At 40.1% G+C, this 25,717-nt stretch overlaps 1 protein-coding gene across 5 annotated transcripts in view; it reads right to left on the bottom strand.

The window, feature by feature from the left end:
- The window catches only part of TXNRD1 (thioredoxin reductase 1), a 150,512-nt gene that overhangs the window by 16,004 nt on the left and 108,791 nt on the right, over positions 1–25,717 (bottom strand). For 4 of the 5 annotated variants that reach the window (XM_060194323.1, XM_060194321.1, XM_060194324.1 and 1 more), the window contains 9 exons: positions 25,320–25,462; positions 23,779–23,894; positions 21,500–21,725; positions 17,271–17,363; positions 15,431–15,507; positions 11,805–11,961; positions 5,929–6,036; positions 3,860–3,955; positions 2,220–2,354 (listed from right to left, as the gene is read on the bottom strand). In XM_060194323.1, coding sequence (XP_060050306.1) covers positions 2,220–2,354; positions 3,860–3,955; positions 5,929–6,036; positions 11,805–11,961; positions 15,431–15,507; positions 17,271–17,363; positions 21,500–21,725; positions 23,779–23,894; positions 25,320–25,462 — 1,151 coding nt within the window. The remainder of the gene's footprint in view (positions 1–2,219; positions 2,355–3,859; positions 3,956–5,928; positions 6,037–11,804; positions 11,962–15,430; positions 15,508–17,270; positions 17,364–21,499; positions 21,726–23,778; positions 23,895–25,319; positions 25,463–25,717) is intronic. The other variant, XM_060194322.1, reaches the window with a different exon arrangement.

Raw genomic sequence — 25,717 nt, 5'->3', positions numbered from 1 at the left:
TCTGCAGGTGTCTGTCTTTCTCTCCCCTCCTCTGTCTTCCCCTCCTCTCTCCATTCCTCTCTGTCCTATCCAACAACAGCATCAGTAACAACAGCAATAAAACAATAAGGGCAACAAAATGGAATAAATAAACCAATATTTTTTTTAAAAATGAGTGGGATAAAGCAAATGGCAGTGCTACCCCATGATCTGTCTCATCACAAATAGATAAATGAAAATGAAATCATTAAAGTGTGGCTCTGCTATCTGTGGAGCGCCACTCATTTTCATCCTCAGCACCCCCAGAGCCTTACAGGGAGAGCAAGCCTGCCGCCGAGCTACCTCCAGGGTCTTGGAACCTCCATTTTTAGATACACTCAACTGCTGAGGCTTGAATACAGTTCCCCAGAAAGATGTGTTCCAGTCCTAACCTAGTTATTTCTGCCCTTATTTAGATTATAGGCTCCTTAAAGATGTGCCCATGTTAAGATAAGGTAATGTCAGAATAGAAGAGCCTCTAATCCAAAGACTGCTGCCCGATAACACAAGAGACATAGGAGCTCAGGGCAGAAGAAGAGTTTTCAATGATGCAACTATACCAATCACAAGAATGGAAAGGGTTGCCAACAACCACCAAAAGCAAAGAGGCAAGGACCTTCTTTTCCAGAGCCTGTGGACAGTGCAGCCCACTGATAACCACACCTTGACTTCAGCCCTCTAGACTCCAGAGCTAGGACAGAAAACATTTCTGTTGCTTAACACCATTCAGCTTGTGGCTATGTGTTACAGCAGCTTGAGGAAACCGATACACTTAAGACAAGCATTTTGGGGAAGAGAAAACAAGTTAATTGGCTCCTTCCTTAGGCAGACAGTCGTGACACTGAATAAAAGATACATCACACATTCTTTAAGAGCATTAATCTAGGCTTTCTACAATTTGTTAATTTTGGAAGCTCAGTCTTATTTCACAGAAATGGCATTTTGTTATGAATAATGCTCTAATCACCCAACACGTTAATGCTTTATGCTTCAATCCCAGGCCGGAGCTTATTAATATAGAGAACAGTCTCCCTAATCAGAGGAAAAAAACAAAAACAAAAGGAAGTTAACATTTTTCTCTCAGGTCTTCCAGTTGACATTTCACACACTCAGCTAAAAGTTTCAAAAGGGCAATCAAGCAAAGACTAGCAGCTGAGTGAAATCTGGTAAGAGTGTGCGTTTGCTTGCAAGCCTGACGCACACCCTGCAGGCCACTGGCTCTGACAACCACAAGAGCTCCAGCTTCTAGCTGCTGGACCAAGCTGGTGTAACACTCGATAGCTCCTCCAAGCTTGCACCAAGTCCTTTAAGCAGGTCCATTTTCGGTTGACAATCCCTTTTAGCCAGTATCATAAAACTGATGTCTTCGGATGACTGACAAATATGAAGAAACACTGACACCTAGAGTGACTGATCGTTTCCCAGTTCTACTAGCATTTGCTGCATCTTTTTTTTTTTTTTTTTTTTTTGAAAAGCAACACATTCACATTTTATTTTCACTCTTTGATACCGAAAGATAAAGAGGAGAAGGTAACACTCAACTCTAAGGGAGCTTTAGGACAATTAGTACTGAAGCTCTTTCCTGGGTATGAAGACATTATTAACTAAGCACTGTGAAAATAATTTAGGAGACACAATATGCCAAAGACTGAAGGCGCATCTTTCTACAACATTTTCACCATCTTGACCACTAATGATAGATATGTCAGTACAATCCATTCATACCAGAAGCGACAATACTTATCTTTACCACCAGGACTACTGCTGGGGACTGGGTGCCTATACAATGAACCCACTTTTCCTGATAGCCTTTTTATTATTTTCTTATTATTACTGATATAGACAGAGAAGTGGGGGTAGGGGAGAAGGAGAGACACCTGCAGTACTGTTCCACCACTTATGAAGCTCTCCCCCACAGACAGGGACCAGGGTGAGAACTCAGGTGCCAATCTGGTAGCTTGTATTCTAACAAGTGCAGCCCCAGGGACAAATAATCCTTAAAGAGGAAAAACTGTTTTAGAGAAAAGGACTTTTTGGAAATATTCTCAGTCATGAATAAGCTAAAAGGAAGAACAGATATACCCTGAGCAGAGCTGAAAGAACACTAGCTTCATTCAGGGACCTAGGTCCTGCCATTCATAAACTGGATGATGTTATGTCATATACTTGTTAAAAGAGCTGTGAAAGTGTAAGCGACCCACCTCTGCACACACGGGGTGGATTCCAATGGTATTGTCCAGTTGCTGTTTGGTCAGTCCACACTTGAGCGCAGCAGCAAAGCCCTGTGTAACTTCTCCTGCATTTGGACCCAGTAAGTGGAAGCCCACAACGCGTTCCTGAGATTTAAAGTGACAGGATTACATGGATTTAACCTACTAGAGTATTTCCTCAACTTAATTTAATTTATTCGGAAATGGCCTACGACTTACATCAGTGCTTGCCACTAAAGCTTTGCTGAGGTTTTTCTAACAAAGCTAACATAGAGGGTGTGTTGGCCATATCAAGCAAGAGCTAAGAGGCAAACTGCAGCTATAAATGAGGAAGTAGGAAATCATTTAAAGCCAACTGGCTAGTACAGTGAAGAACTTGAATGCCCGAGACTCCCATTTGTGTCCCTGGTGACACATATGCCAAACAGGTGCTCTGGCTTCACTCATATAAAACTCTCTTATGAAATAAATCATTTTTATGGAAACACAAAGTAGGCTACCACTTAAAGTATATATTAAAGTGTAAAGGTTTACATTTTTTTTAGATCTCAAAAAAATGAAAAAAAAAAAAAAAACCTAAAGACTTTGAAGGATAGCACTCAAACCACCCTGCATAATTTTTTATGGATTCATACTAGGTGACAAACATAAGAACAGAAATGAGCAAATTGCTCCAATTTCTGGATCAAATTAATTGCATTTAAAATCCCCAAAATAAGGAAACTATGAGTTTATTAGCCTTAAGTTATGGATTTTTTAAAAATTTCTTTATTATCTTTATTTGATAGTGACAGCCAGAAATCAAGAGGAAGGGGGAGAGACAGAGAGACACCTGCAGCATTGCTTCACCAATTATGAAGCTTTTTCCCCCTACAGGTGGGGACTGGGGGCTTGAACCTGGGTCTTTCTTTGCGTGTTGTATCATGAGCACTCAACCAGGTGCACCACCACCCAGTCCCAAATGGATTCTTTAACACTGATTAATACTTTTACTGAGGATTTTTTTTTAAGGTAAAATAAGGTAAGGTCTCAGCTAAATTAGAAAGGTTTTCATAAAATTCAATTCACATCACTTAAAGAGTATGCATATAGACACAAATGCTTGCAGGGCTACAACACAAAAAGAGGGCAACAGGCATAAAAGTTGTAAATCAGTCTGTTCCATCACTCTGGAGGTCTTTGCCTGTGGGGTATCCATTACCAGTTGTCACATGCAGCAACGAGAAATGGAATTTAAATCAGAACTTGATTGATAGCTCTTCCCACTGAAAAGCTTTTATTCCAGTGGCAGGTTCTTAGGACACATACCTGTTACTCCTGTTTTTTTTTGGCACTGTTTTTAGATAGTCAGCCTCTGCTCCCCTCTCTGCATTTCTCAAGTTATCTCTCCTGATTCCTTCACTTGACAAGTCCTGACTGCCTGCCTACTATGTGTAGAGACCTGAACCAGTAACTCTGAGAGATAAAGCAGTAGAACCCAGGTCCCTGCCCTCCAATGATGTCCAAGCAGCTTGAAAAAGCAGTAGGCAAAAACACAAAAAGGGACACACTAGTGTATTTGTGTGATTAAAACACAGCTATATATTAAAAGCAATGTGAAATTAGAAGGGCAAAAGGAGACTAGTACTTACATTGTCTTTGATATTACAGATTATTTTTGCATAACATTTGTTGTTATCTCTTGAGGGAATTGTCCATTCCAATGGCCAAAAGTAACTATGGTAGACCTATGAAGATATGTAAAGATTGTTTAACTCACATCTTAAAGAAGCATGTGAGGCCAACATTAAGTGTGGTATGCAGGTGATGAAGGTTCTTTAAGCTCTCCTTAAAATAATAAAACCCATGGAATAAGAACCTGGTCAGAAAGCATATGATTTTACACTCCTTTTTGAATCTCAACCTTAAGCCTTAAATAATTACAATGAAAAAGCAAAAGAGAGGGGGCCGGGTGGTGGCGCACCTGGTTGAGCACATATATTACAGTGCTCAAGGACATGGATTCAAGCCCCCGGTCCCCACCTGCAGGGGGCAAGCTTTGCGAGTGGTGAAGCAGGGCTGCAGGTGTGTCTCTCTTGTCTTTCTCCCTCTCTATCACCCCCTTCCCTCTTGATTTCTGGCTGTCTCTATCCAATAAAGATAATACAAAATTTTAAAAGAAAAAAAAAAAAAAGCAAATGAGAGAATGAATTTATAGAAAGACTCTCTTCTCTATTATTAGAAAAAAAAAAGTAACCTAACCCCCACAAACCCACTGCTATTTTACTAAGTTACAGAAACAAGACTCTGGGTAAGAAATACGATGACAGGAACAATTGTAGCAATTATTTAGTTCTCTGGTTTAATGCTCCTGAAAACAATTCTTCCTTGGGCATCATTTACCAGAAGTCCTGAGGGAAGGAAGCGTGGGGAGGGCAGATGGAAGTGTACACAGACACCCTTACTGAAGGCCTGGATAATTAAACCAACATTTTTCCTACTCCAATATTAGTCTCGATTAAATCATTTATGACTGATTGTCTCACAAAAACATGTTAGAGCAAATGTTCAATGTACTATGAATTTTTTTAAATGTGGGTTAAATAAGGAATGTACCATCATGTCATAGCCATTACACAAGGGTAAGATGATTAAAGAAATTGTCCTACTTGCTAACAATTGTATGTTACAGACATAAGATTATGAAAAATTACTTCCTGTTTCCCTTATTATTTTTTTCCTTCACATTTCTTCCACCCAAATACATTATTATTATGGTGAAAAATTCAGATCTCAACAAAAGGTCTAAGGTTATCTATCAAGAAACATAGGATATTAAGGCACTTAAAATTAATCTTTTGATAGGAATTTATCTTCACATAGTAATCAAGAAAAAAGTACAATAATCATGAAAATGTTCACCCCTCTTTGTTATACTGAAAAGCTGTAAACAATCTGATTAAATGACTTAGATGGTCACATACACCCTAAAAAAATGTATTACTACCAGTCAGTCTTTTAAATGCTGTTTTGGGGGTTTGTTAACTAAAATTTGTAGTGAAGCTAGGCAAGAAAACTGCAGTACTAATCACATTCTAAAAATATGTGAGGGACCAGGGAGATCGCTCAACGGTTGAGCACCAGCCTTGTATACATGTGAGGCCCTGGGTCCAGTTCCTCGGAACTGCATCAAAACAACTAAAATGGGGTAGGGAGAGCTCCATGGATAGAAAAGTGGTATTTTGTATTGCTATTTATTAATAAATAGACAAATAAATAGCAGTAAGACATATGTATCTGTACAAAAGTGGGCCCAGAGCAATGAAGACCCATCCATAGCTAGCAACAACCCAAGGTGACTGGGGAGGTAGTTACAAGTCAAATTCAAGCTTTTCAAACCTGAGGACCTGGATTCAATCCCCAGCACTATTCTTATAAATGTCTCTGTTCGTAGGACATAGACAACAAGGCTTTCAAGGAGGAATGAAGCATTAAACTTGCTCTCAACACTGCTCTGGGGGGAAAAATACAGTTACACAGAGTTAAAGGGAGACTGTAAAAAGGAATAAACAAAATGTTAAGAAACACAAATAAGGATATGTAAGTTGCAGACTTACATATCCTTATTTGTAAGTTGTCAAACTTTTCTGCATACTTGAAATAATATATTTTTAAATGGGGACAAGGGAAACAACATAGGATCAAAGAATAGGACACTCACCTCAATATTTTCTTCCCCAAATTTGTGAATAGCTTTCTCTTCAGAAAGACCACAAGAACCATATTCTAACGGAGTGAATACAGTTGTTGGAACATTTTCATAGTCACACTGGGAGGGAAAAAACATGAAATGAGTTATGATACAAGAAATTAAAACTTAAAAAAAAAAGGTACACACTTAAAAGAAGTTCACAATGGGGAGTCAGGTGGTAGCGCAGCGGGTTAAGCACACATGGTGCAAAGCGCAAGGACTGGCTTAAGAATCCCAGTTCGAGCCCCCGGCTCCCCACCTGCAGGGGAGTGGCTTCCCAAGTGGTGAAGCAGGTCTGCAGGTGTCTATCTTTCTCTCCCCCTCTCTGTTTTCCCCTCCTCTCTCCATTTCTCTCTGTCCTATCCAACAATGACGACATCAATAACAACAGCAGCAACAATAAAAAGACAAGGGCAACAAAAGGAAAATAAATAAATGAAATAAAAATTAAAAAAAAACAAAAGAAGTTCACAATGACAAGAGGAAAGCAATTTGTGTATGGAAGTCCCAACTGCAGACATAATAAACCCACTATACTTGAGAACTCTTAACCAGTGGGATACAGTTTTAGCATACTGGTCATAAAGAAATGACTTTCTATCAACTGACTATACCCCATGCTGATAGTCTCATAGTTTGGGTGACAAAAGTCAATACAGTTCTCTTTTTTTTTTTTCCAGAGCACTGCTCAGCTCTGGCTTATGGTGTTGTGGGGGATTGAACCTGGGACTTTAGAGCCTCAGGCATTAGAGTCTCTTTGCATAACCATTATGCGATCTACCCCGACCCAACAATTCTTTATAAATGACCAAGTATGCAATATACTGGGTTGCTGGAAAAATCAAGATGCTTTTTAAAAATCAGACAAGGGGGTCGGGTGGTAGTGCAGTGGGTTAAGAGGACATGGCACGAAGCACAAGGACCAGCTTAATGATCCCCGTTCGAGTCCCCGGCTCCCCACCTGCAGGGGAGTCCCTTCACAGGCGGTGAAGCAAGTCTGCAGGTGTCTATCTTTCTCTCCCCCTCTCTGTCTTCCCCTCCTCTCTCCATTTCTCTCTGTCCTATCCAACAACAATGAAATCAATAACAACGATAATAATAACAACAACGATAAAACAACAAGGGCAACAAAAGGGAAAAAAATAGCCTCCAGGAGCAGTGGATTCATGGTGCTGGCACTAAGCCCCAGCAATAACCCTGGAGGCCAAAAAAAAAAACCAGACAAATATGTCATGCCTTTTCCAACAACCCAGTATTAAAAGCTAGTTTACATCTTTTGCCCTAATAGTACCACTTGCAGAATACTATAATAATTTAACATGCAGAAAAGGTTACATGGATTAGTTGATCACTGCCACAGTTCTCAACAGTGGCAATATTGGAGTTGCTTTAAAATGCAAGTAGATGGCTCTATAATATACTCTCTATGTAAAAATTATGCAGCCATTAAAATGCTAATGAAGCTCTCAGAAACAAAACAAAAAAATGATTGACAGTATTTTATGTTAATAGGTCCAGATGAAAAAAGGGTTCTAAAGGCAAATAAGTTAGTAAAAAAAATGATAGATTAAGCAAATAAACAGGTGTTCCCACTATCAGGTTTCTCAGATCCTTCAATATGCTAATGTGAATTGTGGAAATGCATTTTAAAATGTATGAATGACAAGTATGTTATAAATGTTGGTTGGTTAAAAAAAATTACCCTGATACATTTGTACTTTGGGTTAAAAGGCTAAAGTATAAGATACTCAAATCTCATTCTAAAAAGGTAACTTCTCCCTTTGTAAAAAAAACACATCTCCCTCAAGAAATAATAAATACAATCCTTTTATTCTAAAAAGAACAATAAATCTGTGAGATTCTGGCAAAAAAGCAAAGGTAGACAACCATTCATGTTGTCACTCTGCTGAAGTATCATAATACGCTTGAAGGCTAGTAGATCTTTGCTATAGTCTTTTGAAAACTTAGTGGAATGTCCACCAATGTGCTTGTTCATGATCTAGTCTCTTATCAGTCAAAAAAATGAAAGAAGATCTTATTTCATTTCTTTATTTATGCTCCCCAAATAAGGGAATATTTATTTATTATCAACTATTTTTGACTGCTCTGAAAATGAATGGAATAAGTGTTTACAGAGACAATAATTTTTTTCAAAATATATTTTGCACCTCATCTTTTTTTTTTTTTTTTTTAATTCAAGTTACTGGGGCCGGGTGGTGGCACACTAAATTGAGCTCACATGTTACAGTGCACAAGGACCCAGGTTCAAGCCAATAGTTCCCACCTACAGGAGGAAAGCTTTTGCGAATAGTGAAGTAGTATTGTAGGTATCTCTCCCCCTTTTTAAAAACTTTTTTGGTATTATCTTTATTTATTGATAGAGACAGCCAGAAATCGAAAGGAAGCGGGTGATAGAGGAGACACAGACACACACACACACACACACACACACACACACACACACACACCTACCTGCAACAGTGCTTCACCACTCAGGAAGCTTTCCCCCTGCAGGCGGGGACTGTGGGGCTCAAAACCCAGATCCTTAATGCACTGTGGCTAGTGCATTCAACCACTTGGCCACTCTCTCTCCCTATCACCCTCTTCCCTCTCAATTTCTGGCTATCCATCCAATAAATAAAGAAAGATTTTAAAAAATCAAAGTTACTAATCATATTTTAAACTGCAAACTAAACAGTGGGTTCTTTCAAGTCTTTGTTCAATATCTTTTTCCCCCCAATATTTTTCAAGATAGCTTTTCTAGCCTCCATTATTTATAACCAATACTTCCCACATCTTCATTTCTTCAGGCAACAAGTTGCCATGGTTAAGGAACTATATTTATAAATAGACCTGGACTTAATTTATGCCTTAGCTACTTCCTGGCATTGTGACCTTGCATGGATACCTGCAATGAGCCTACCATCAATCGCCACAATTGTCAAAGCCGGAATGAACGAACGAATATTATCAAGTAGTGAGCACAAGGCCAGAAAGGTTGCAGACACTGAAATGTAGTGGTTCTTTGTGTCCTTTCTCCCCAACACTCTTGTGAAACAATGAAGAATACAGGATGACAGTTTCAGAGGAAGGAACAAACCCATGATTCAATTTGGGTTCTCTCAAAATGCTGCGACACATTCTATTGAGGCAGCTCTTTATGCTAACTTGGCATTTGCCACAGATAGCTTTGCTCCTTGAGAAAGGAAGGCAGGTGTGGATTCACTGGCCTTCTTAGATATGTGGCAATGTTCTCATTAATACATGCTGAGCAAAATGAAAGGAATTGATCAGTTGCCTTTTGAAAAACTGTGTGTAGTTTCCCAAATGTCCATGGACATTTCCACTTCATTTACTACAGTGAAGGACAGACCAGTGAGAGATTTTACACACAGGCACTTAACTTCCAGTTCTGTAAAGCACTTGTATAGTTAAGACCAAAAATAAAAGCAAAAAGTTCATTAATTTCAATTTACTTAATTCTGATGCTAAAAACATCTGAAGGTACCCCAAAAAATTTTTTTTAAATCTTTCATGGTCTGAGAGGTGGTGCAGTAGATAGGGCATTGGACTCTCAAGCGTGAGGTCCTAAGTTCAGTCCCCAGCAGCACATGTACCAGAATGATGTCTGGTTCTTTCTCTCTCTCCTTCTATCTTTCTCATTAATTAAAAAAGATTAAAAAAAAAAATTTTAAATCTTGGAGTTGGGCGGTAGTGTAGCAGGCTAAGTGCAGGTGGCGCAAAGCACAAGGACTGGCATAAGGATCCCAATTTGAGTCCCCGGCTCCCCACCTCTGCAGAGCAGTCGCTTCAAAAGCAGTGAAGCAGGTCTGCAGGTGTCTTTCTCTCCCCCTCTCTGTCTTCTCCTCCTCTCTCCATTTCTCTCTGTCCTATCCAACAACAACATCAATAACAACAATAAAACAACAAGGGCAACAAAGGGGAATATTTTTTAAAAATTTAAGAATCTGTACTGCCTGACAGGTGTGTATATATATATATATATATACATATGTATGTATATGTATGTATATAATACTACTAAAATCAAACAGGAAGGAGGAATATGTCCAAAGAAGAAAGAAAAATCCATTAAAAATCTTAAGGAATTTTGTCTATTGCCATTTTTTTCATTTTTGCTCTTTGGTTATTATTGGCATGTAAAAACAGAACTCTTTCCAGTTTGGGATGACAAAGATACAGAATCATCAATAAATTAAGTTCATTTCAAGCTATATTTATAAATAAACTTTTTCTTGACTTGCCACATAACAACTGTAACAATAAATCCAAAAAGCTGTAACTCACAGACAGCAGTTTATCCTAAATGATCGTATGAATTAATTGCTACTTTCTGGACAATTGGGGGTTGAAGGAAGCTTTTGATCCTCAATTCTGTTAACTTAAAAAAATATAAGATTTTATTATGCTGCAACCGGACTGATTCTACGTGCACTAAAATGCTTCTCACGAACTTTACCAGCAGCATTCTTTTTAAAAAAATCTTTATTTATTTGATAGACACACCTGCAGTACTGCTTCACCACTCATGAAGCTTTCCCCCCTGCAGATGGGGACCGGGGACTCGAACGTGGGTCGTGGCACACTGTAACATGTACGCTCAACCACGTGCCACCACCCGGGCCCCAGCAGCATTCTTTAAGGAATCCATTACTGTAACCAACTAGAACTTATCCACAATGGTTTATGCACAAGGAAAATGAGCAGCAATTAAATTTTTGAACCATCAGTGCTTCTGAAGTTATTTAAAAACAATTAGGGAGGGGGACAGGTAGTGGTGCACCTGGTAGAGTGCACATGCTACAATGCACAAGGACCTTAGTGCAAGACCCCAGTCGCCACTTACAGGAATTTTCACACGCTTTGAAGCAGTGCTGCTTCCTCTCAATTTTCCCCTCATTTCTTAGTTTCTCCCTGTCTCTTATCTAGTAACTAAGTTAAAAAAAAAAAAGTAGTAATTAGAGAGGGAATGTTTCTAATGGAGAAACGGTCATGGGGGGGCTATTTGGGAAACCCTTATTGTAACCCTAAAGCTGCTCTAAAGAGCAGTCTTATAATTAGACCATATATAAGTCTTTTCTTACCTTCTTGTCCCACATAGACTTAAAAAAAAAAAAAACTTTCACAATTACTATTGAGTATTATACATTCAACCAAGAGTAGAAGACACATGTGTTTAGAAAGGTTAGGGGAAGGGGCCATGTGGTGGCGCACCTAGTTAAGGGCACACATTACAGTGCACAAGGTAATGTGCACTGGGTTCAAGCCCCTGGTCCCCACCTGCAGGGGGAAAGCTTAAAGAATGGTGAAGTAGGACTGCAGGTATCTCTCTGTCTCTCCCCCTCTCTACCTTTCTCCCCTCTTAATTTCTCTATATCAAATAAATAAATAAAAATAACGTTAAAAAAAGGAAAAAAGAAAGGTTAGGGGAATAAAGTCAGAATCCTGGTTTAAGCAGCTCAGCACACTGACATTATTATCCAGATCCCCAAACACTTTTATAGCTTAGAGAGGTGTCATAAAACAGATTTGGAAAATGATGCTGAAATTGGCGATAATGAAATTGATGAGAAGTGCAACCATTACAAGTATGTGGAGTTGACAGTGCTGACATTGTTAAGCAAGCACATTTTATTCTTCGTGTGATTCCAAGAAGGTACAGTAGTCTTAACAAAGTCTTTTAAATTACAACCAATAAAGTACATTGATGATGTCATCCAACAACTCAGGTGATTCAAGACCTGGGAAATTTCCCAATTAGTCTGAAACAGACCTGAGAGTGTTATTAAAACAGTGTCTTGGTGGGGGACAGCGGAGACACTCACCAAGACTGTGGAACCACCGTAAAGCCTCTGAGCCAGCAGCCTTCCAGCCTGGATTGCTACTGGGGTGAGCTCTACCTTGCCCTCCAGTATGTCACCAATGGCGTAGATGTAAGGCACATTTGTCTGCTCTTCATCAGTCACAGGTATTTTTCCAGTCCTGCAAATACACTCAGTTAAAATTATCTCCAATTCCCATTGCTAATTAAGTACAACAGAATCCTCTTTCTTTCAGAAAAGCCCAAAACTGTGACTGCAGTTCAGGGCTTGTTCTAATGTATTAACAGAACTGTTTGAAGGTACCAAAAGCTAGGAGTGATTCCAGTTACACTAAGTCCAGGTTCACAGAAAATTCAGAATAAATGTTAGTTATAAACAGTCTACAAAATCTAAATGTTCAGGGGCCAGGAAGGTGGCTCAGTGCCATAGTATATGCTTTGCATGTATGGATTAGATCCCTGGCACTACACAAAATGAAATAGTATTCTCAATAAAAATAAAAGTCCAGGGGCCTGGGGACACAGCATAGTTCTGCAAAGAGACTTTCAAGCCTGAGGCTCCAAGGTTCCAGGTTCAACCCCCAGCACCACCTAAAGCCAGAGCTGAGCTCTGGAAATAAATAAATAAATAAATAAATAAAAATCTAAATTTTAACTTGGTTGTAAGGAAACTAATATTGAGTGGTCCAGGAGGTGGCTCAGTGGATAAAGCATTAAACTCTTAAGCATGAGGTTCTGAGTTCAGTCTCCGGCAGCACATGTACCAGAGTGATGTCTGGTTCTCTCTCTCTCCTATTGTATTTCTCATTAATTAATAAATAAAATCTTTAAAAAAAAGAAAGATAATATTGAGAGAAATCCCTAAGCAGATATAACATGTTATCCAGTTCAGTGACAAATCAAAGGGTTTTTAACTTTTCTGTCTTTATTTTTTGGAGTCATGGCAAATATATCTGCACGCGTGCATACGAATGCAGACATGCTTACTGCTCATCTGCAATGCCACGACTCTTTTCCTTCTACCTCCATTTTTACAGAGGCTGCCTATTAATTTTTTAGTTGAAGACAACCCAAGTTACCCATTTAACATCACCAACAGTTAAGTTTTTAATTTAGCACTATAAGTATTTGTTGAACACAGAGAGGAGGGATGACAGAGAGGGGGAGAGAAAGACACCTGCCGACCTGCTTCACCACTTGTGAAGCGACTCCCCTGCCAGGGGCTCAAACTGGAATCCTTACGACAGTCCTTGTGCTTCGTGCCACATGCGCTTAAACTGCTACACTACTGCCCGACTCTCGTGTTAACACTTCTTATATAGACTTAACTTATAAGACAATTTTTAGCAAATTACTAGTACATGACTATTACAATTCAAACTCACTACAACAACAAGGGCAACAAAAGGGGGGGGGGGGGAAGGTGGCGTCCAGGAGCAGTAGATTCATGGTGCAGGAACTGAGCCCCAGCAATAACTCTGGAGGCAAAATAAAATAAAATTCAAACTCAGTGCTTTTTTTCTTTGTTATTTTTACCAGAGCACTGCTCAGCTCTGGTTTATAGTGGTGGGGGGATTGAACCTGGGACTTTGGATACAGGCATGAAAATGTCTTTGCATAACCATCATGCTATCTACCCCCACCCGTTACTTTTTTTTTTTCTGACTCCAGATGATTATGTAAAGATACTACATACTGTAACTAATTTCTGACTTAATATCTTAGAGCCCATTTTATATGAACTAGACTAAAGCAAGCTCTTAGGCCTAACCTCAGCCAGGTGCTGCATTTGTTATTTTATTATTCATTTTTATTTATTCAGTTTGGATAGACATAAAGGAAAATTGAGAGAACAGGGGAGACAGAGAGGGTGAGAGGAAAAGAGACATCTGCAGCCCTGGTTCACTGTGAAACTTCCCTCATGTGGGGCACCGTGGGCTTGAACCTGTGTCCTTGCACACTGTATTAGGAGACAGCACAATGGTGATGCAAATGACTTTCATGCCAACGTCAATAACAACAACAATAACTACAACAATAAAAAGTAGCAACAAAAGGGAATATTTAAAAAATAAATAAATAATAAAAATAAACACCCTTTGTGGCATAGTAGTTGGTGTAGTAAATAAAGCTTTGTAGTCTTTTTTTTTTTTAATTCCCTTTTGTTGCCCTTGTTATTTTATTATTGTAGTTATTGTTGTTGTTGGATAGGACAGAGAGAAATGGAGAGAGGAGGGGAAGATAGAGAGTGGGAGAGAAAGACAGACACCTACAGACCTGCTTTACCGCTTGTGAAGCGACTCCTCTGCAAGTGGGGAGCCAGGGGCTTGAACCTGGATCCTTTTTTTTTAAAATATTTATTTATTCCCTTTTCTTTTTATTGTTGTAGTTATTGATGTCGTCGTTGTTGGATTGGACAGAGAGAAATGGAGAGAGGAGGTGAAGACAGAGAGGGGTAGAGAAAGATAGACACCTGCAGACCTCTTTCACCGTTTGTGAAGCGACTCCCCTGCAGGAGGGAAGCCGGGGCTCCAACCCGGGTCCTTACGGCCGGTCCTTGTGCTTCTCGCCATGTGCGCTTAACCCGCTGCGCTACCGCCCGGCTCTCTCTCTCTCTCTCTCTCTTTTTTAAACCAAATCACTGCACAGCTCAAAACTGAACCGGGGACTTTGAAGCCTCAGGCATGACAGTCTCTTTAAATAACCATTTTGCTATCTACCCCCACTCAAGCTTTGGACTCTCAAATATGAGGTTTTACATTTGATCTCCAGCATCTTAAGTGTCAGAGCAATTCTTTGGTTCTCTCTCAACAAATATTAAAAAAAAAATTTTTTTTTGAAAGGGCTGGGTGGTGGTGCACCTGGTTGAGCACAAATGTTACAGTGCACAAGGACCCAGATCCAAGCTCCTGGTCCCCGCCTGCAGAAGGAAAGTTTCACAAGTGAAGCAGGGTTGCAGGTGTCTGTCTCTCTCCCTGTCTATTACTCCCTTCCTTCTCTATTTCTGGCTGTCTCTATCCAATAAATAAAGGTAATTTTAAAATATATATAAAAAATAAACACCGGAATAGTCTTCACACTAGCAGCAGTTACTAAAAATAGTGACCTCTTTAGTTGAGACTAAAATGTAATTCAAGTCTACATATTTACACACAGCTCAAAGTACATGGTTATAACTAATTGTGGGGTTGGGCTCTTATTTCTATACATACATGCATTAAAGAAATAGAACGTCAGACAGTATGTCTCTCATTTGATTGCAAAAAGGAAAAAAAGCAGTAGTCTGGGAGGTGGTACATTGGTAAAGCTTTGGACTCTCAAGCATGAAGTCCCGAGTTCGATCCCTGGCAGCACATGTGCTAGAGTGATGTCTGGTTCTTTCTCTCTCCTATCTTTATCATAAATAAATAAACTCTTTAAAAAAAAATCATGTACAGACACAAAATTATAAAATAAAAAAAAAGGAAAAAAGCAAAGGAAAACACAATGGAAATAAAAATTGAGAGGTACTAAAAGTCATAAGAAGGGAATTCTACAACTATAGAAAAAATTATATCTAAAACATCATTGTCATTATTCCTATATACTTAAATGGTATCGAATAAGATACAATAAATAGGCCTTTCTTACTTTTCATTTATCATCACCCCGACAGTTTCTAGGCCAAGGTTTCTTGTGCAAGAATCTCTTCCAATTGCCAGCAATACCTGGAAAAGAGTGAACATATTAAGGACTACTAAACAAAAGGCTGTGTAGGTTGTTTTTTTAATCACATTTTTCTTTTTCCTTTTTAAAATTTTTTTAACTATCTTTATTTGATAGAGATAGTTAGAAATAGAGAGGAAAGGGGGAGACAGAGGGGGGGAAAGAGACACCCGCAGCCCTGCCTCACCACCCGTGAAGCTTTTCCCCTGCAGGTGGGGAGCAGGGTCCTGCACACTCAGCCAGGTGAGCCACAACCTGGCCCCCTAATCATATTTTTCTCTGCCTATTAAACTGGTCTGACTTCATTTTCCCAAATAGGAAAGAATTAAGATAACACAAGAATTTATAAAAAAAAAAAATTCTTTGAAACTGGACATAGCAGAAATCCTTGTCTATTTTCCAGGAAAAAGAAAGTTAATAATTTCTTAATAAACTTGTAAGTTTAGAGGCAAAGTATAACCTGTAACTGAAGGATTTTTTTTTAATTGGAGAGACTAATGGTTTACAGTAGATGTAATTGTTAGTATATGTTTAATTTTTTCATTTTTCTATAAAATGCTGTCACCTCCATCCTATGTCTGTCTCCACCATCATGTACCAAGACCTGGAAGTCTCCCCCACACCCGAGTCCTTTAGTTTGGTGCAATATAAAGTCTTTTTTAATCTTTATTTAATTACTATTGGATAGAGACAGAGAAATGGGGGACAGAGAAGGAGAGAGAGAGAGAGAGAGAGAGACCTGCAGCCCTGCTTCACACTTGTTAAGATTTCCCCCTGCAGGTGGGGACCAGGGGCTTGAACCTGGGTCCTTGTGCACTGTAATGTGTGCACTTAACCAGGTGTACCACCACCTGGCCCCTATAAATATTTTTTTCAAGTGTGAGCTGGAGAGATGAAAGAACAAGGGACAGAGCAATTTTTGTTCATTTAGAAAATCAGGGGTGGGGGGGTACAGATAGCATAATAGTTATGCAAAGAGACTCTTATGCCTGAGGCTCCAAAGTCCCATTTCAATTCCCTGCAACCACTTGTAAGCCAGAGCTGATCAGTGCTCTGGGAAAGAGAGAAAGAGAGAAAGACACACAGAGAGAGAGAGAAAGGGAGTGAGAGATGGATGGAAGGAGGGAGAAGGAAGGAAAGAAAGAAGGGAGGTAGGAAGGAAGGAAGGAAAGAAAGAGAGAAAGGAAGGGAGGGAGGAGGAAGGAAGGAAGGAAGGAGAGAGAGAGAGAGAAGGAAGGAAGGAAAGAGAGAGGGAAGGAAGGAAGGGAGGGAGGAAGGGAGGGAGGAAGAAAAAGGAAACCAAGGGAACTGATCTGGACCCAAGTTTAAGATTGGTCCTTGAAGATACTGCACAGAGAATTGTTTATTACCAGATGCCAAGGAATTTGGGCCTGTGGCCAAGTCTGGAAGGAATGTTCTATGCCCCCCCCCCCCCCCCCGCAGTGGCTGATGGGATTAAGTCTATCTTGAAGGAAAGGCAGAAGGGAGGGGGAGGGAGGGGGAGGGGAGGGAGGAGAGAGGGGAGGGGAGGGAAGGGAAATCTGGTACTCCTTTATAGCCAGTTGAAAAATAGCATTTCAAGTTACAGTGGAGAAAATGTAGGCACCAATGCCAGTTACAGTATCACCGATAATTAAGTTATCTTCCAGTGAGAACAGATCCAAGGGTTTTGGACAGAGCGAACAGCCATTTCAAGTACCCAGTGAATACACGACAAGACATTATTAGCTGTCCAGTGGAGCTGTGATGAGGGCCCAGGCCTTACCGTATTATATTCTCCTTCAATGGTCTCATCACTCCTAGTGGACTTTGCTACCACCCTGAGACGGCCTGGTGTCCCTGCTTCAATCTGTTCAACCTGTAGAAGTGATAACTGAGTTTTACACCATGAGGAGGAGGAGGAAGATGATGCAGCAGCAGTATGTGTCAGAGTGGGTGATTATGTCTGCTCCTTTATCTGGGCAACTGAAAGCAAAAAATGACAACCCGGCTCAAAAGGACCCTCATCTTCCTCACCTTACTGGCATCTGTAGGACTTGTGAGTTTTCTTTTTCTTTTTTTTTTTTTATATTTCTTTTTTTAATTTTTTATTTATTTTCCCTTTTGTTGCCTTTGTTTTTTATTGTTGTTGTAGTTATTGTTATCGATGGCATCATTGTTAGATAGGACAGAGAGAAATGGAGAGAGGAGGGGAAGACAGAGAGGGGGAGAGAAAGACACCTGCAGAACAGATTCACCGGCCGTGAAGCGACTACCCTGTAGATAGGAAGCCAGGGGCTTGAACCGGGATCCTTATGGCGTTCCTTGTGCTTCATGCCACATGTGCTTAACCCGCTGCGCTACCACATGACTTCCAAGACTTGTGAGTTTTCTGTTTCCTTTTTGCATGTTTCCTTATGTTCCCTAGAGACCTAGTTCCCAAATAAAGTAATATTCAGAGAGAAAAGTGGAACAGGAGTCAGAGAAAGCACACTGGATCGCTATACTTCAAAGAGTAACTTCCTGCATTTTCCTGGCACCACTGGTCCTCTGGAGAGTCGGTTCAAATTCTTTCTTTTTGAAAGATATTTAGTATTGTCAACAAAATGAGATTTGGAAATAGGCCAATAATAGTAACAATAATAATAATACAAATAATAACCACAAAGAGGAAAGAGAAAAAAAAAACCAGTGGGCAAGGTGTTTATTATAACTATGGGTAGTTTTCCCTGGCTTAAAGCTACTGGCATATGCAAACATGGCACTTACACTATGGAAAAAGAGACTGAACACCTAACCCACTGTACACAGATGATCATATAACCTATTGGTGCTTGGAAATTACGTAGAACCCTACCACCTCAAGGCTTTTACAAGTATGTAGTTAACCTTCTGATGTTTCTGAATGATAGCTAAATGGTGGCTTTCCTTTAAAATACAACCACTGTAAGGGGAAACTATCAAATGTCATTTCATCGTGACCATCAATATTAAAAGCTTTTTCTCAAATTCCCATCCCTTCCTCTATGGACAAGAGACAGGGAGGGGGAGATGCCATACCACAGACGTTCCTCCTGTTGTCACAGCACCTCCATGTAGTGCCAGCAAGGCAAGGCAGGGTCCCTACTCAGTGAGCTATCACTCTGGTGAATAAATTTCTAAGTATAAACGAATAATGATCCTTACAACTGTAAGGCAGATGCTGTGTGATCATCCTCCCTTTATAATAGAATCTGGAGAGCTCAAAAGTAATTAATTTTGGGTGGGGGGAAATAGCATAATAGTTATGCAAACCCACTCTCTCATGTCTGAAGCTCCCAGGTCCTGGTTTCAATCCTGCATAAGCCAGAGCTGAGCAGTGCTCTGGCAAGAAAGAAAGAAAGAAAGAAAGAAAGAAAGAAAGAAAGAAAGAAAGAAAGAAAGAAAGAAAGAAAGAAAGAAAGGAAGAAAGAAAGGAAGGAAAGAAAGGAAGAGGAGGAGGGGAGGGGAGGGGAGGGAGAAAGAGGGAGTCGGGCAGTAACACAGTGAGTTAAAGCACAAGGACCCGTGTAAGGATCCCAGTTCGAGCCCCGGCTCCCCACCTGCAGGGGAGTCACTTCACAAACAGTGAAGCAGGTCTGCAGGTGTCTACCTTTCCCTCCCCCTCTCTGTCTTCCCCTCTTCTCTCCATTTCTCTCTGTCCTATCCTACAATGACATCAATAACAAAAGCAATAATAACTACAACAATAAAACAAGGGCAACAAAAAGGAATAAATAAATAAATACTAAAAAAAATTTAAGAGAGAGAGAGAGAAGAGGGAAGAGGAAGAAAGAAAAAAAAAGAAAAGTAATTAACACAAAATCTGACAGCAAGAAACTGGCAGAAGAGTACCTGAATGGACACACACACACACACTACAGTGGTGGTATGGAAAGGGATCAAACTCAAGGTCTCATGCACAGAGGGTATATATAACACCCCAAACCACTGAAACCACTGATCCTAATACTAATACTGTATCAGTATTAAGGGTCCCAAAACACCTGTCACTGAGCTATTAAAAAAAAAAATCAAGGGCCAGGTGGTGGCACACCTGGTCAACTGATCACATTAAAGTACACAAAGACCCAGGTTCAAGACTTTGGTCCCCACCTACCAGGGAGAGCTTCACAAGTAGTGAAGCAGGGCTGCAGGTGTCTCTGTCTCTTCTCTGCTGTATCTCCTCCCTCCCCGCTCAATTTCTGTCTCTATCCAATAATAAATAAATAACTAAATAAATTAAAAAAAAAATCAGGGGCCAGGCAGTGGTGTACCCAGCTGAGAGCTCATATTACCATGTTCAAGGTCCTAGGTTTGAGCCCCTGGTTCCCACCTGCACAGGGGAAACTTCACAAGTGGTGAAGCAGAGGTGTGGGTTTTTCTCACTCTCTACCTCCACCTTTACTCCCATTTCTCCCTGTACTATCAAATAATAAAAATAAAAATTTAAAAACATCACAGATAAATTATAACAAAAAAGTCCCACTCTAACTTACACTGAAGGAAACTATTAGTTTAAGATATACAAGTGACTAATTTGGTGATTCTAGTGTATCAAAACATTCATGGTAATGTTCAGCCCCAAATATAACTTGGCATGCTATCTGGACCTTTAGAAAAAATGAGTACAGGGGCCGGGTGGTGGCGCACCTGGTTGAGCGCACATGTTACAGTGCACAAGGACCTGGGTTCAAGCCCCTAGTCCCCTGCAGGGGGAAAGCTTTGTGAGTGGTGAAGCAGCGTTACAGGTGTCTCTCTGTCTCTTACCTCTCTAGCATTCCTTTCCCTCTCAATTTCTGGCTGTCTCTATCCAATAAATAAAATAAAGATAATAATTTTTAAAAAATGAATACAAAGAGCCAGACCACATAACAAAGCTTAGTCATTGTTTCCAATTATTTCTAATTCTGGGGAGCCAGTATCAGCATATAACATCTGCTGGGCCAGGCAGTGACATACCTGGTTAAGTGCATACATCACAGTATACATGGACCCAGGTTCAAGCCCTTGGGCCCCACCTGCAGGGGGAAAGCTTCACAAGTGGTGAAGCAGGGCTACAGGCGTTCTTTCTCTCTATAACTCTTTCTCCTCCCCTCTCAATTTCTGTCTTTATCCAGTAATAAGTAAATATGTATTTATATATGGTTTTTTAAATAAAAAATTTTAAAAGAACATCTGTTGACTATAGAGTACAGCAAGAAGAAATGTCTTGTGAAAGGAAAAAAAAAAAGAGAAATATTAGCCTAGTCCTGAATTTTCATGTAAATCAATGCCATGCATGAAGAAATAGAACTAAACAAATGAATAAATGCATAAGGAGAATCATTCAAGAAATGAAACCCACGAAGTGCAAGGACTGGCATAAGGATCCCAGTTTGAGCCCCCGACCCCCACCTGCAGAGGAGTTGCTTCACAGGCGGTGAAGCAGGTGTGCAGGTGTCTACCTTTCTCTCGCCCTCTCTGTCTTCCCCTCCTCTCTCCATTTCTCTCTGTCCTATCTAACAACAACAATATCAATAGCAACAATAATAACTACAACAACAATAAAAAACAAGGGCAACAAAAGGGAAAATAAATAAAAAAAAAAAAAGAAACCTGAAGTCAAGAAAGTTGAGATGGGAAAGGGAAGTATTAATATGCAAATAAGATCAAAGCTCTTTAGATTGAAGGCAGGTGCCAGTTTACAGACTACCCCTGAGGAATTACAGCATTCCTATGGTTACTATACCACTGAAAAAATACCTCCATCACTTACTCCAACTCACTCTGTCCTCTCAGTTTTAACAAGTGTAAAGAATCAACAGAGGCAGGGGTAGATAGCATAATGGTTATGTAAAGAGACTCTCAAGCCTGAGGCTCCAAAGTCCCAGGCTCAATCCCACCCCACACATACCTCGCGCACCCCCCCCCCCCACAACCACTACCACAAACCAGAACTGAGCAGTGCTCTGGTATAAAAAAAGAATCAACAGAATTATAGGCAGTCCCACTTACTTTTATGGGTACAAACTGTTTTATAAACTTGATCCCATGTTCTTCCATGTGTTCACCAATTTTTTGGGCCATCTCCTGGTCAAATCCTCTAAGAAGAATGGACCGCACCATGACAGTGACATCTAAACCAAAGCCAGCAAGAAATCCAGCACACTCCAGGGCAACATAGGATGCACCAACCACCAGAGTTTTACCCGGGCAGTAAGGTAACGAGAAAATATCATCACTGGGTGGAGGGAAAAGAGAAAGGGGAGGGGGGGATGTTTAGGTGAAGAATAACCAAAATGGTTTTACTTTCTTAAGAAAAATATACTTTCAAAATAAAATATATATATATATTCAATTAGCCACACATATGATACATGACAAGTTTTTAAGACAGTCTTCCATTTATACCACTCATTTGCTTTGGAATAGCTTAACCTATTGTGGTTAAGCATAGCAGACCACTAACTTCTGACTTTAGCTAACAAAATGATTCTGTACTGTTTAGACTAATACTCCACCTATGTATGTAAATCTTTTGCTTAGAAACCCAAAACTTCACTCTCATTCTACCTACTTAACTCTCTTATGTGGTAGAAAACCCAAACTTTCTCCTCATATAGACTATCAATTATCAAAAGTGAGCAGGAGGGTGCCCAGCAGTAGTGCACTGGGTTAAGCACACACTGCACGAAGCCCAAGGACCAGCATATGGATCCTGGTTCAAGCCCCCAGCTCCCCACACCTGTGTGGGGGGTGTCTCTATTTTCCCCTCTTCTCAAAATCTCAGTCCTGTCCAACAACAATAGCAATGGCAACCATAACAACAATAACAATGGCAACAAAATGGGAAAAAATGGCCTCCAGCAGCAATGGATTCATGGTGTAGGCACTGAGCCCCAGCAATAACCCTGAAGCCCCCCCCCAAAAAAAAAAAAAAAAAAAAAACAAAGTGAGCCAGATATAGCTCAGAAAGTATATATGCTTTCATGTATGAGGTCTTGGGTTCCATCACATGGGAGCACCACAGACAGTACCGAGGGAACTCCATGGTGCTTTGCTCTTTTTTTCCTCTCCCTCTCTAAACATAGACAAAGGGAAAAAAAAATGGACTAGGGAAGTAACTCATCCCCTGGCACGTGAAAAAAGTGAGGAGAAAAATGGGAAAAAAAGCTTTCAGACCTTTCAGTGTTGTTTTCATAATGTAAAAAAAAAAAAAAAAAAAAAACATTAGCCATGAAAAGTAAAACCTTTTAGTCAGGTGAGAAATACACAGACTGGTAACGGCATTGCTGGAGAATGTTTTGTTTGTCTGTCTTGAACTAAGGAAGCCTACCTGACACAGCAATGACAACTGCCATCAGAGCTGCCCCCAGATCAGGCATAAGACTGAGACAGTACCAAAAAACAAAAGCCTAAAGACGAGCAAACTATAACACAAGATCAGAAAACTCCTGGGCAAGAAGCATCTAAAAGGACATGAGTAATCTGTCCTCCCTAATTAAAAGCTCCTGAACAGTGTCACCTGTATTATAAGTGATGGGAAGAAATAAATCACACAAGATCTTCTTGTTTGACTCACTTATTTCAGAAAGTCTTGCTACATTGACACTACAGCCTTTCACATAGCTTTGCTAGAGCCACAGAAATAACCCACCTTCCTCTGATTCCCTTAGCACCCAGTCACAAATGTTAAAAGGGTAATATGGAGGGTCCTTGTTTTGAAACAAAATAAATATATATCTTTTACTTCATAATGTGAGTATCAACACAATAGAGGTTTATAATATGTATATAGTTTTCAAATATGTTATAAGCATATTGCTATGAGATAGCAGTGGTTTTAACTCTGGATAAGGTAATCAACACTTATAGCTTTGATTTTTTTTTTTCATGTCCTTTTGTATAAAATAGGGTTTTGTTTTTCCAACCTCATTCTCTTAGACAAGAATTTGTCAAATATTTCTAAGTTACAAGCAACATATATATTAGGGGCCAGGTGGTGGTGTACCTCGTTAAGCACTCACATCAGTGTCCAAGGACCTAGGTTTAAGCCCCTGGTTCCCACCTGCAGAGGGGAAGCTTCGTGAGTGGTGGAACAGGGCTTCAGGTGTCTCTCTCCCTATCTCCCCATCCCTCTTAATTTCTGTCTCTAATAATAAATAAATAAATAAATAAAACCATTCCCTATTATTAAAAAAAGAGAAAAAAAAAGATTAAATGAGTCTGAAGAACAAAGCAGAAGTGCAACCTCGTAGTGGGTTTTTCTTGTCTCCCTGCAACGTTCTCCTTACCTGCTGATGCAGTATTCTTTGTCACCTGGGATACCCAAGTAGCGCGGTCTCTCACCAGTGGCAACGAGAAATCGTTCTGCTGTATAAATTCTTTCTTTGCCTTTGTTATTTGTGGTCTACAAAAGAACCAACAAATTGATTACTACCCAATTCTGATTCCTTAAGATATAATAAAGCAGTTTCTACACACTGTCTAGTTTTTGTTGTTGTTGTTTACTTGTTTTGTTATTGTTTTACTATCAGAAAAAAAATTAGCAATGCAGAAAACATGAGACATGAAGACTCTGCACAGAGCAGCCCATGGGATGATGCAGTGGAAGTGTTAGACATTCAAATCCCCTGTGGCACAGTGAGGCTCTGGTTCTTGTTCACTGATAAATTTAAAAAAAAATTTTTTTTTAAAGTATTGTTTTAGGACTCCGAGTAGACTTAAGTGACTTGCTTATAGTCACAATGCTAGTAAGTGGTAAAGTCAAGACTCAAATCTGGTTACTAGGCCCCAAATCCAATACTTTTTAAAAAAATTGCCACCAGGGTCATTGCTGGGGTTCCATACTGGCACTATGAATCCACCACTCCTGGTGGATTTTTTTTCCTCCTCCTCTTCTTCTTCTTCTTCTTCATTTTATTTGACAGGACAGAAAGAAATTGAGAGGGGGAAGGGAGACAGAGAAGAACAGAGAAAGAGAGATATACCTGCAGGCCTGCTTCACCACTCATGAAGCATCCCCCTGCAGGTATGAAGTGAGGGATCAAACCCAGGTCCTTGCACATGGTGATATGTGCATTTAACCAGGTGCACCCCACCCGGGATCCATTCCAATAGTTTTTGAAAATGAGAGCAAGAGAACAGAAAATCACTTTTGGTGCCATGACAAGTCTAATGTGTCACATATGCAAGGTATATACTCAACACAGAGTCACCTTGCTAGACTCCCAAATCAAGACCATTGCACTTTACCAAGAAAAAGCCCTTTAAGATGATGTGACTGCCTAAGTAGTTAAGAAAGCTTATGTGTACATATACACAATGGAATACCAGTAGTTAAAAATGATGAAGTCATCTCCTTTGTTTCATTCTGAATGGAGCTTGAAGGAGTCATGTTAAGCGAGATCAGTCAGATGCTCTCATTTATAGTTGGAACAGAAGAAACAAGGAGGTGAAGACAAAGCACAAGGGGAAATTGGGACTGAACTTGGTCTACTGCAGGAGACCCAGGACATGGTGGGTGGGGAGCAGAGGGAGACGGTTGGGGCGCCAATGCTGAAAGTGGAGGAAGAAATAGGTAGGTAGTGGGACTGGTGTGCAGAATCACAGAATGATGAGAAATGGAACCCATGGGACAATTGTCTTGTCAATCACTACCTTCCCTAATAGAACAATAAAAAAGTAGGACATGACTGCAAAATGACCATCCTGAGCAGTGTTAAGGCATAGCGGTTACCAATTTTACTAGAATGAGCACATTTTCCCTACCCCTCACCCCAAAGCCAAAGCATAATCAAAACAAAGCAAGTGACTTGGGCTAGCCCACAGTTACCTTAACCCTATGAGGGCCAATAAACTGCCCATACGCATTCTCGTAGGTGACTCTTTTCTCCCGCAGAGCTACACGGTAGCCCCAGTTCAGAGAGCCAATGTGATTCTGCACAGCTTCTGTCATTTTTTCCCAGTCATGTTTAACTGCACAAGGAAAGAAGGCAAAGTGTTTAGCTCTGCAACAGCCTAGCAAAGACTGTTGCTCAGTAACTAACTAATACAAAGAACGGAGCCTTTAGTCTAACGGGGCAAGTTCTTCATTTCAAACACACCCCTAATCTTCACATACAATATTTCACCCCCTCTTTAGAATGCCACCATACAATTCTACAATGCAAGGCTTCCTGCAAGTTCTGAAGAGTGAAATAGCCACATGCATTTTGTTCTCCTTCAATCTAA

Source organism: Erinaceus europaeus, chromosome 7 (assembly GCF_950295315.1).
Source record: "Erinaceus europaeus chromosome 7, mEriEur2.1, whole genome shotgun sequence".
In the NCBI taxonomy this organism is placed as follows: domain Eukaryota; kingdom Metazoa; phylum Chordata; class Mammalia; order Eulipotyphla; family Erinaceidae; genus Erinaceus; species Erinaceus europaeus.
This window is presented reverse-complemented; position numbering and strand designations above follow the sequence as displayed.